This window comes from Caretta caretta, chromosome 2 (genome assembly GCF_965140235.1).
Source record: "Caretta caretta isolate rCarCar2 chromosome 2, rCarCar1.hap1, whole genome shotgun sequence".
Classification (NCBI taxonomy): Eukaryota; Metazoa; Chordata; order Testudines; family Cheloniidae; genus Caretta; species Caretta caretta.
The window spans coordinates 261,888,752-261,901,185 of record NC_134207.1 but is presented as its reverse complement, the minus strand read 5'-3'; the positions used below and the strand labels follow the sequence as shown (position 1 = coordinate 261,901,185).

General features: G+C 46.1%; 1 protein-coding gene across 10 annotated transcripts in view; it reads right to left on the bottom strand.

Moving 5' to 3' along the window:
* NKTR (natural killer cell triggering receptor) overlaps positions 1-12,434 on the bottom strand; it is an 82,943-nt gene that overhangs the window by 69,503 nt on the left and 1,006 nt on the right. For 8 of the 10 annotated variants that reach the window (XM_048837416.2, XM_048837418.2, XM_048837417.2 and 5 more), the window contains exon 2: positions 8,548-8,642. In XM_048837416.2, coding sequence (XP_048693373.1) covers positions 8,548-8,605 — 58 coding nt within the window. In that variant the 5' untranslated portion in view covers positions 8,606-8,642. Of the gene's footprint in view, positions 1-8,547; positions 8,643-11,458; positions 11,853-12,434 lie in introns of those variants that run through there. The other 2 variants (XM_075126043.1, XM_075126044.1) reach the window with 2 other exon arrangements.

Genomic DNA, 12,434 nt, shown 5'->3' with positions numbered 1-12,434 from the left:
AGCCCCCCTGCTCCCTGACTGCTCTGACCCCTATCCACGCTCCCCTCTCCCTCACAGGCACTCACCGGCTCCAGCCCAGTCCACTCCGCCACCTCCCAACCACGGCGCTCCGCTTCCTGCCGCCGGTGAGGGGAGGTTGGGGAAAGGATGCCCTCCTCGCTCACTGGCGGCAGGAAGCGGAGCGACACGGCCCCAGCCCGCTCCGCTTTCCTTGCCCCGGCCCCAGCTGTGTCGCTTGGGGGAGGAGGGGGATTTGGGGAAAGGTCCCACACTCACCGGCGGCGGGAACCGGAGTGCTGCTGCTGGGAGCTGGCGGAGTGGAGCGGGCTGGGGTCGGGCTGCTCTGCTTCCGCTGCTGCTGCTGGTGAGCACGGGGGGAATCCCTTCCCCCAAGCCCCCTCCCCCGAGCGAGACAGCTGGGGCCGGGGCAAGGGAGGCGGAGTGGGCCGCTCCTGGCCCCCCACTAATCCTCCGGGCCACTCTGGGACTGCGGGGCCCCCAAAAGTCCCCCCCCCCGAGCTCCTGCCTCCCAGACCCGGGGGGGGAGGAGCCCTTGACCGCCCCCGAGACCCTCTACCCCTTATCCAACCCCTCTGCCCCAGCCCAGCCCCCTTAACATGTTGCTCAGAGCAGCGTGTCGGAGCTTTACCACGTTGTATGTGAACCCGCGTTATATCGAGTCGCGTTATATCGGGGTAGTGGTGTAATTTAAAAAGTCATTGGGCCAGAGAGAGTGCGAGCAAGCACAAACATGAGACTGACTTTGTAGTCTGGTGGCTCGATACTCACTTGGGAAGTGGGACACCCAGGATCGAGTCCTCCTGCTCCACTGGCTTTTTAATTATTTATCCACAGCAGAACAGCTTCAACAAGAGAGACTGAGGGATCACCCACAACAAAATATCTGCTATCCAAAGGCTAGACCACTCACCTGAGAGGTGACAGATCCCAGTTCAAATCCCTTCTCCACCTCGGACAGAGGGGGACTTGAACCGGGAGTCTCCCACATCCCAGGTGTGTACCCTAACTACTGGGCTAAAAGTTCTCCTCGCTCCCCCTGTATGTTTTGTACAAATTCACCTACGAGGGCCTGATCTGGTAAGCGTACTCTGAGTGAGTTAGGCATTCCGCCACCTATCTTCCCCTAGTTCTTGCATCACACTGGGGCTTAGGTGTCTGGATGTCGAGAATGAGGCTGCAGTGTACATATCCAGAGGCAAAAAACATAGTTGCCTAGGGAACGTCTACTTGCAAAAATGTATACGCTGAGCAAATGTAGGCACCTGCAGGGTTTGGCAGCAGCTGAGCAGGGGTTTTGTGAATCCCAAAGGAGCCTGATTGTGGGATTTAGACACCTAACTCCTTTTGTGAAGGTAGCTCTGGGAGTCATACAGACACAGGTGAGTGTGCTCATAGTACATCTTTTCTATGTCAAAGGATAAGCTTGACCTAACACAACGTACAGTGACAATGAAAAAGGCTCTTGTCATAAACATACAGCTAAGGGTAGCATAAAATCCCTCCTTTACCTGTAAAGGGTTAAGAAGCTCAGATAACCTGGTTGGCACCTGACCAAAAGGACCAAAAAGGAGAGAAGATACTTTCAAATCTGTGGAGGAAGGTTTTTGTTTTGTAGTTTTTGTGTGTGTTTTCTCGGGAGGCAGAGAGGCACCCGGTCAGGGAAATCCATCTCCTCCACACAATCCTGAAACGAGTCTCTGATATTACAAAAAGTGTAAGTAAACAAGGCAAGGCGCGTTAGGTTATCTTTTGTTTTAGCTTGTCAATTTTCCCTTTGCTAGAGAGAAGTGTATTCCTGTTTTTTGAAACTTTGAAGTTAAACCTAGAGGGGAATTCTCTGTGTTTTAAATCTTTTGTTACCCTGTAAAGTTACCTTCCATCCTGATTTTACAGAGGTGATTCTTTTACTTTTTTTTTTTTTAAATAAAATTCTTCTTTTAAGAATCTGATTGGTTTTTAGTGTCCTAAAAACCCAAGGGTCTGGTCTGTGCTCACCTGGTTTACCTATTTGGTTGGTAGATTATTCTCAAGCCTCCCCAGGAAAGGGGGTGAAGGGACTTGGGGGGATATTTTAGGGAAAGAGGAACTCCAAGTGGTCCTTTTCCTGAATCTTTGTCTAACTCACTTGGTGGTGGCAGCAGTACCCATCCAAGGACAATGAAAGATTTGTGCCTTAGGGAAGTTTTTAACCTATGCTGGTTGAAATAAGCTTAGGGGGTCTTTCATGCGGGTCCCCACATCTGTATCCTAGAGTTCAGAGTGGGGAGGGGACCCTGACAGCTCTCTTCCACATAAGCTATGCTACAATTCACCCTGCTTTATCTAAATATATACCTTACTCTGATTGTGCATCATGCAGTTTTGTATACATCTAGGTATCCATCGGGGGGCGGATGGGGGTCCTCAGCACTCATCTGTCCGGTAACATATCATACAAGCTGCACAGGTTTTACCACTTGTCAATGTGAAAAAAAGAGCCCCCACCAATGCAGGCAAATAAGTGAGTCAGACAAGGATCTTACAGCAACCTTCACAGCTAGGACAATACACATAAATGTACACACAATTACTGGTATGAATTTAACAAGCGAAAATTGTACGTGAAATCTGTTTGATAGCTAATAAACTTAGCTTTTATCTTTCTCTCTCCCTGAGACAGGAAGGAACCCATTTTAAACCTAGAGTCCACAGCCATATACAAGGCTTTCTCTCTTGCAAAATAGGTAAGAAAATGTTTAGTGTCCTCAATTTTCCTAGGCCTATCAACTTTCTGAAGCGCTCCCTCCTTCTTTCGGACTGAATTAACACCCCAAAAATGTATTTAACTTCTCTTCTTGTTATAAATATTAGATCATCCAATTAGAGAACAGAAAACATGCCACGACTCTGGGGACTAACCACAGAGCTTGAATAGCAAATTATCGATATTGAAGGATTATTTACTATGAACAGTTTGTGAACAACATATAAAGCCTATCTGAACAAGTAAAAATAAGTTAGCTAAATATGAACTGTTTACAAAAAAAATCTGCAATGAATATTTCAGCCAGTTTTAGTTAGGTGGTCCTTCAGACCTTTCACTTGATACCTACAGCACAATGGGGGTCATTGTCCATCACTAGGGCTCCTAGGTGCTATAGTAATATAAATACATAAGAAAGAATGTTGAGGATCTAGTTGCTTTTTTCTCCAAGTGAACTCCCTCATCCAATCTAAGCTGCAAATCTCCCTGTTACCCACCTTTCAAAACCTTCTTGGACCAAACAGAGTACTGGGAAAATTACAGCACACTCATACTACCATTAATAGGAGGCTCATAATAAAGTACAGGCTCCTAATGTTAAGACAGTGGTATACAACCTCTGCTGCATTGAGTGTGTAATGATGCCAGAAGCCTGAGGACCACACACAATTTGAAGCTAAGTTTAAATTATTTAATAAAAAAAGATGCATGATCACAAATTCACAGTTTGAAATTCATGGGAATAAAAGTTTAACCAAAACAAAAAATTTTAAACTGCAATAAAAGTGAAAGGGTGGCTACTTTTCTTTTTACACAATAATTTATTCTATTAAGAGAAATGAATAGCTTTGTTATTTAAATTATTAGTTAAAAAAAAATTGTCTCCCTCAAGCCCCACAAAAACTTCTTCCTTCCTCAGCGCTAACCCCATCCCCAATAAATGTGTCTGTCTTCTGTGCTGCCCACAAACATAAATGTATTTGAGTACTACCTGAAGGTGATTAGGACTGTCAATAATTACTCTTTTGCTGAATAACTGAATAAATTAGGTGGGAGACCATAGTAATCAATCTTCTTCAAGCCCTAGTTTCTGCTTAAACCTCTGATTAATTTGGTGCCTTCAGTCTGCTGTGTTCCTAACCACAATTTGCTTTAGGCTTCATTTCAAATCTCTATGGTCTTTCACTAAACACTAACAGTGAGCAAAGCTCTATATAAAACAATGAAAGATATCGTGCTTGCCCCCAAAGATTTATCAAGTCAGCTCGGAAAGGAGACCGCCCCATCCCATCTCTTTCATACTATACTATGAGTGAGGGAATGAATGAAGAGAAAACACATGGGAGAGAGATTGAGAAAAGAGAACATTAATAAGGAAAGTTCAGTAGAATTTAAGGGAGAGAGCAGAAGTGAGACAGAGCAAATAAGAATAGCAAATACAGTATGTTTTCTTGAGGATGAAGGGATTGTGGTCATAAGTATTAAGTTTGGGCTTATTCAGCTTTAAATTCACCACTCGGGGGAAAAATAAATCAGAGGAAACATTGCTCTGCCCTGCCATATAAGTTACTGAAACCTGTGAGTGTATAAAAAAAGAAAAACCTCACCACACACACACACTCCTTTCCAGAGCTTTGCAAACCTTTGACATGTTTAAAACACAATCTAGAACACCACAACGTTAAATGGAGTTATTCAACTGTGCATGTGCTGGTATACCAGACTATTTGGGAAAACAGGTATTGCAACTAGTCTGTCCCTATAAATACATATTTTGCACTATTTAAAAAGTGTTTTTTCCATGACATTTGCAAAAAAGGTGAAAAGTATACCAAGAACAAATACACTACACCATTAACAGCTCTCTGCGCTGTCAAATGCAAATTTCTCAAACTTGCTTATATTTCCAATTTATTTTGCAATTAGTACTGAAAAAAAGAAATACATACCAGAGAAAACTTACTCTGAGTAACTACAGTTTCAGGTTGTACTGAAAAAACACTAATTTCCAAAGCATGCTAATAAAGTCCACCACACAGCACAATACAAATAAATGGATTAAAAAGCTGCGTTTCAAGATCCTGTAGCTAAAATAAAAATAGGACATAGCTACTTGTACAGAGCCATACTATCTATCTATATAGGAGATCAAGGCCCTCCCACCAATGTACTGTGTACTATAATAGATCTAATAGCGTGGCAGAGAACCCCACTCAAATTCTATCCCCACCACATTGCCTTCCAGACTAATCAATACAGTATCCTTTATTTTTATATTAAACTCAATTTTTGTTTTATACTGTTCCCATATCTTAAACTGCTGCAGTTATCATGACAATAAGTAACTGCCTTGTAGTATATGTCAGGGGAAAGCTGAAGGTTTCGAATGTGTGGACAGTTTGGGGCTTTGGGTACCCAGGAAAGCTTGGGAAGTTATTATAGGTTTTAGTATCCAGAAGGCAACCAAGACTTCTGGTACCATGCAAAGGATGCCTCTCATCCTATCCTCCCTGTTTTCAGCAAAGGCTGAAAGAGATCAAAGAGATTTAAAGAGATCACTTTAAAATGTCTATATATGTTTGTGGGTAGGGAGTGATTTCTTGCTCTCCACCACAGCAACCTTTGACAATAATTAGGTGTGTCACTACACCCTGCTCCAACATCTCTGCTATATCCAGTAATGATGAATAAGCACACTAACCTGATATTTTTCTAAAATCATCCACAGCTAAGCAGATAATGTTGACGTTTAAACAGTCATCAAATTTCTGAATTAATATCTCACTGATATGAACAAGGCAGGGCAGTGCATATCTCTGAGAGCCATTGTTTCAAGCCATCTGCAGATTCAGGCAGACATCACTGTGTAGTTTACATTTAATTCATATTCTGAATGTCATAAAAAGGGGTACAGAGAATAAATAGGTACTGGATTTCTAAGGGTGACATGGTATTACAAATAAATGCAATATTTATCTAATCTCAAATAATAGCCCATAACAGTCTCTCACACCAATACTGCAATTGGGATCTTCACTGCTAGAAAGCACTAGTGTCGTTCATTTTTATAAGGGTGTTGCGTATGGTTGAATGGTTTAGAGCAGGAGTCCCCAATGCGGTGCCCGTGGGCTCAATGGCGCCCGCCGGGGCAGTTGTGGGCACCCGCAGGACACCCGAAATGCCGCCGCTGAGCGTGGCCGCTGGAGAACCGCCAGCCGAAATGCCGCCAAGAAGCGTTGCCGTCTCTCTGCGGCGATGCTTCTTGCCGCAGCCGCTTCTCGGAGGCATTTCAGCAGCAAGGTGTCTGGCGCCCGCCACAGTCTTCTGGGAATAGGAATATGCTATTCCCACAGAAAGGTTGGGGACCACTGGTTTAGAGAGACAACAAATCTTGCATCTTGGCAGGGGGTTAGAATAGATGACCTTTTTGGTCTCTTCTAACCCTATGGGTCTATGACTTAGCTTTCATTTTAAAAGGTTAACATTCTGAAGTACAATTAAGTGATAAATTCAAAAAGAATAATTACGTACCAATATATAGTGCAGACTAATCACATTATACATCATTCCTGATCTTAATGTTAGCACAATTTAGAAGTCAGCATGGTTTGCATTTGCACAGGAAAATATTAACCAATCGCAATAAATACAGCAGAGCTTTAAAATTGTTGTGCAGTTGTGAGGATTGTTCAACTTTAAAGATGGAACAAGTTACATCATACCACTCAAAGAGGTCAAAGCCCCACCTCAGCCAAACATCTGAGTTGAATGAGAATGGATTAATACCTAACCTTCCTCCATTTGCACCAGCAATATGAAGTAATCTCTAAGAGAGGAGCAGCAGTTTAGGTCTCCATTAGCTTGACAGCCACATTGGCAGTCTACCTCCTCTTGTGGATGCAAACAAATGGCTGAGGACGGGGCCAGAAAGCAAACAAGAGACAGGTGGAGTTGGGATCAGAAGACTGAACAAGGTAGGGGAAATTAGGGGAAGGGATCAAAAACAAAACACACAAGATGAGGTCCAAAATAAAATCCCAGGATAGGAGAAATGAAGAGGGAAGAGAACTTAGAATCAATAAGCAAAAGTTTTTGGGTGGAAATTGCATCGTGTTTCTTTCTTGTGCAAATCCATTTAACTAACGCATTTAGACTGCAAAAAGAAAAGGAGTGCTTGTGGCACCTTAGAGACTAACAAATTTATTTGAGCATAAGCTTTCGTAAGCTACAGCTCACTTCATCGGATGCTGTAGCTCATGAAAGCTTATGCTCAAATACATTTGTTAGTCTCTAAGGTGCCACAAGCACTCCTTTTCTTTTTGTGGATACAGAGTAACACGGCTGCTACTCTGAAACCTGGCATTTAGACTGGAAACCAAAGATGCAGAATTGTAACCTTCCCCCCACAATCTATTTCTGAGTTTGATTTTTTGAATGCTCCCATCCTATGACAAGAGCGGTTTTAAAGTTGTGGAGAATTGTGACTTTTGTATTACAACTGAAGCTCTGGTTTTTATTTCTATTCAGACACAGAGTTTAGAAAATGTACAGTAGTATAAACTTCTAACAATACAACTGTGAGTTATGTTGCAGTGAGCTTATTCTTGTAACAAGCTATTGAAAACAGTTAATCTTTGCTCCTGAAGAACCATAGAATATCAGGGTTGGAAGGGACCTTAGGAGGTCATCTAGTCCAACCCCCTGCTCAAAGCAGGACCAATCCCCAGTTTTTTCCCCAGAACCCTAAATAGCCCCCTCAAGGATTGAACTCACAACCCTGGGTTTAGCAGGCCAAGGCTCAAACCACTGAGCTATCCCTCCCCCGCAAGAGTTTATGGAAGAGTGAAAGCAAGCAAAATGGCTTCAATATACACCCGAGTATGGCAGAAATTTGACAGTATAAACAGAGAAACTTTTATTTCAGTGATATGTCTAAACTTAAAGGCTTCCAGGGAAATGGGAGATAGAAAATGAAAGTAAAAGGAGCCATCGCCCTCTAAAATGTTTATTTTTCGGTGTGTGTTGGGGCAGTGAACAGTAGTAACACAACATTTGAACAGCATTTTACAAGTTCAAAGTGCTTTACAAACATTAATTCTCATAATAGTGAGGTAGACACAAATACTACCACTTTACAGATCAGGAAATTGAGACAGACGGTGAAGACTGTGCAGCAACTCACATAGCATAACTGGGACTGGAACTCAGACCTCCCAATACTGGCAGACTATACTGCTTCTCATAGGGAACCATGAGCTAGGTATGGAAGAGATGTTTTAGACCATCCACTAATGGCACTTACATATAAGTGATAAGTGCCTTTAAGAACTGTAACAAATAAAGCTCCATCATCCTGCCCAATCCCCTCATCAGTTTTATCCATTTTCTATAGTTTGTTTTGTTTGTACAAACAATCTTGAAGATACAACAAAACACACATGATGCTATATTTGTATTCATTTCAACTGGTTAGCACTTATACCATACAGTCCTTTTCACCTTCCAAGTACTGAGCATTTATTAACCCTACCAAACCCTTGTAGGGAAAAACCTGGTTAAAGAAAAATTCCACAGTACTATGAAAGACATTCTAAACACAACATCAAATTTCAAAGAATATTAAACTACTAGAAATATTAAGTATTTTAGGTACAATTGATCAAACCCACAAGAAACATGCCGATTGCCTAAATCAGTGGTAAGAGCCTATCCAATATCTAAAGCAGAAAACTGAGCAAACATAAATAAATAAATAGTTGTCACACAAAGCCCCCAAATCTTACCTGGTTCCCGATTTATTTCTATATCAAAGAAGCATTGAGGCCGGTCCTGAGCCCCCATGGCAGCAGGGAGCTCCAGCCCCCCTCCTCCTTGCCACCTTGACACAGAAGAGAAAGAATAAACCAGGAGACATGCAGTACATCTTAAGATCCCGCCCCAGTGAGGGACTCTACCCTATTCTAGTCAAGTCCTTGTATTACAGTCCCCAAACTGAGCCAGGGCTCCCTCCCATCCCAAGAAGGGACAGAAACAACAACATTGTATCATTTCCAATCCTGAAAACAGCAGCACCCCACATCTCCCATCCTCCAAAAGCAGCCAATAATGATTCGTGCTTTAACAAGATGAGACAAAATGAAATAAAGGTTTATTATTATTAATAATGATGAGTATCTCTCACTGACAAGTAGGGAGCAAAGTGGGCCCTTGCCCTCTTACCCACCCCAGGGAACTGGAATGGAAGAACAGACTCCTTTTTGATCACTGGAAATTCGGAGGAGCAAAGAATGTAAACTCCTGCCCCCAAATCATTCAGAACTGAGGGCAAGTTTGGGAAACCGGCTCCACTTTGGTATAAATATTGCAAAAGATGGGTGAGAACTCTGCTTACTGCCCCTTCCTCGGAAATTTGGGGTGGGGAAGCGAGGAATCTGGGTACATGGGGATGCTAAGTCCTTCCCTGCTGCTTCCCATACTTTAGGGGGAATCTGGGTGTGTGTGGGGTTAAGATCTTTCCCTATCCCCCTCTTTTTTGGTGAATTTGGAGGGAGAGTTCAACTCCTACCCTGCTGCACCCTTTTGGGGGAAATCTGGAGGGGAGTTAAGATCATTCCCTGCTGCCCCAACTCTCTAGGAGGTAGGATGGTGAGTTAGGTCCCTCCCACACACACCTTTTAGGGGAATTTGAGAGGAGTGAGCCCCCTGCCTTGCTGTCCCCCCTTATAGGAATGTGTATGGAGCTTAGGGAATACACTACCCCACTTGGGAATGTGTCATTGAAGAGTTGGGGAGGCCCTTTCCTGCTGCCTCCCCCTTACAGAAATGCAGGGATATGCACAGGGGAAGGAGGAGGGAAGAAGGGACAAGCCCCTGCCCCAATAATCATCAGCGGCACAGAACTTCTCCAGCCCCATGGTGGCGGCCTGGGCTGCTGGGAGGAGAGCAAGCGCCTCCTGGAGCGAGGGGGAGCAGAGGAGGGAAAAGCGAGCTCCTATGTACCGGAGCTGGGGGCAGCAGGAGAGGGAAGAGTGAGCTCCTGCTGGAGGTGGAGGGGGTTCTACAGAAAGGGGTCGAAGTTAAATTTCTCTGCATGCCCCTGCAGGAAGGTGGGGGTGATGACCGCACCAACCCTCAGTTTTGGCTGAAATGGTCACATTGCCTCACTGAGAATTTGGGGTGACCCCATAGGAACTAGTAGGCCTCCCTCCACCACCGGGCAAAATTAGCAGTAGCTGCATCGTTCCATGGCAGCTCCTGCACTTTATTCCCATCCCCCCCTTCCCCCCCATGAGGAGCTGCAGCTCCAGCCACTAGCCCCAAACACCATTAACTGGATGACTTAACCCCCTGTCCTCCTTCCACCTCCCACTCCTGTGTGTCCCCACTGTTCCACACACACTCTCCTTTCATCACAGGCACTGGGCTCACCACCACACCCTGCACCTGTACCCAGGAGGGATGTGTGCAGTGCCCTCCACTCCCTCCTCCTTGAGCACACCAGGAGAGGAGAGAGCAGATTCCAACTGTAATCCTGTGAGAATACCCATCTCATGTTTTCCACCCTCACCATGATGTGGCAGTAAAAGGGAAGGGGTAATAAATGGATATTGCTGGTGCAGGTTTCAACTCAGCACTCCCCCATTCACACACACACTGCCCCCTCTAGTGCCCTGCATGCTCCCCCTGGCACGGGCTCATTCTCCTCATGTACAAACACCCCTGTCTCCTGTGCTGTCCCACCTGACATCACTCAAGGTCAGCACCTCTCCCCCACACAAGCACCACCCTTCCCCCAGCAGGCTGGACCCCTCCCACTCCAAGAAGAGAAAGAAACAATCACACTGTCTCACTGCCAACCCCAGGCACAGCAACACCCTCCTCTGCCCCACAGCAATCACTAGTGCTGTACACAGATAAGACACAGCATCAGATAAAGGTTTACTGTTCTGAACAGAAAAGAGCACCTCTCCCTGGCAAATAGGCACCAAGAGGGCCCCTGCCCTCTGACCCACCCCAGTGAATTAGAAGTGGGGAGCAGACACCACTTAGATCACTGGGAATTGGGGGGGGAACAAAGACCCTAGACTCCTGTCCCCACATCAGTGGCAATAGGGGGCAAGTCTGGGAACCCTGCTCCCACTTTGGTAAAGACACTGCGGAGGAAGAGCGAGGGTTCTGCTTGCCGACCCCTCCTCCTTCTCCCTTAGGAATTGGGGGTGGGGGGGGAGCAAGGAATCTGGGTTTCTGGGGCGGTTATGCTTTGTCCTCGCTGCCCCCTTTGAGAGATTAAATATGTTGGGAGTTAATATCTTCCCCTACTGCTGTCCTTCTCCCCCCATTTTGAATAATTTGGATGGTGGAAAGGGGGATACAGCAGAGTCCTTGATTGTTCCTTACTCAGGGAACCTGACCATACCCAGTTATCTACATGTGTGGTCACACCACCAGCCCCACTTCCCTATTATTCACAAGGGGGGGAGGGGGAGTGTCCCTTTGTTAGCCTCCTTAACTCTCTCCCGCTTGGGATCAAAATGAAAGTCACAAACACCCCACACTTTTCGGGATACTCTCTCCCTGGGGTCTCCGAAGAAGGGAGGTAGTGAGTCTACAGTGCTGCCAACAACCCAGTCACTTAAGTTATGGGTTTGGGGGGCAAATCGCTCTGACTGGGTCTCTGTGGCAAGCTCAGCCTACCTGTCTTACCCTGGGAATCCACTGTACTCTTCTTGGGGTCATGGAGAAGGTCTCCTGCCTAAGTCTTCCTTCTGCACCATCGGCAACAGCTCCTGCAGTCTGATGCTTTAGGGCGATCTTGCTCCTCCCTGTCCCCACTGCAGTTTCCCCTCTTTCATGCATGATTGACAAGGCAGGAGATGTGGGGCGAGACCTACCAAGGTCTCTCTGGCCTCTTCCTCACCCCTAGGGACTACATCCTGTCACAAGGGGGTTAAAATAATTTCTTGCTGCTCCTACCTTGTGGGAGTTGGAGGGAGAGTCAGGACTCTTCTCCACACACCCTTCAGGGGAATTTAGGAGGGAGGGAGGGAGTGCCCTGCCCTACTGCCCCTCCCCTTATAGGAGCACATATGGAGCTAGGGGAAGACACTACCTCCTATGAAAAAAGAACGAGGAGTACTTTTGGCACCTTAGAGACTAACAAATTTAGTGTTTTCGGTGCCAAAAGTACTCCACCTTCTTTTTGCTGATACAGACTAACAGGGCTACACCTCTGAAACTACCTCCTATGGGAATGTATCCTGGGGGGAGGAAGGAGGGCCTTTTCCCAATACCTCTTCCATAGGAATCCCACCCTCCCTCTGTGTGGTGACTGGAGGGGTGACCCCCAATCGGAATTAGGGGGTGACCCCGTGGGAACGAATAGGCCTCCCCACTGGGGAAAAAGGGAGTGACCCCGTGGGACCCATCTAGCTGACATGAACTGGCTGGCTGGCCCCACTCCGCCGCGTCCCCTCGGGGTCACAGGCACTGCGCTCGCCCCCGCGCGCGCGCGCGCGCCCTCCCGGCGAGGCGCGCCCCCGCTCCCGCCCCCGCCCGGATTCCACGCTGTAATCCCGCGAGAACACGCCCGCGCCCCGTTTGCCGCCCGGCCCGTGATGTGGCAGCGCGAGGAAGGGAGGTGGCTCGGGTGGCTGTCTCCCGAGCAGCGCTC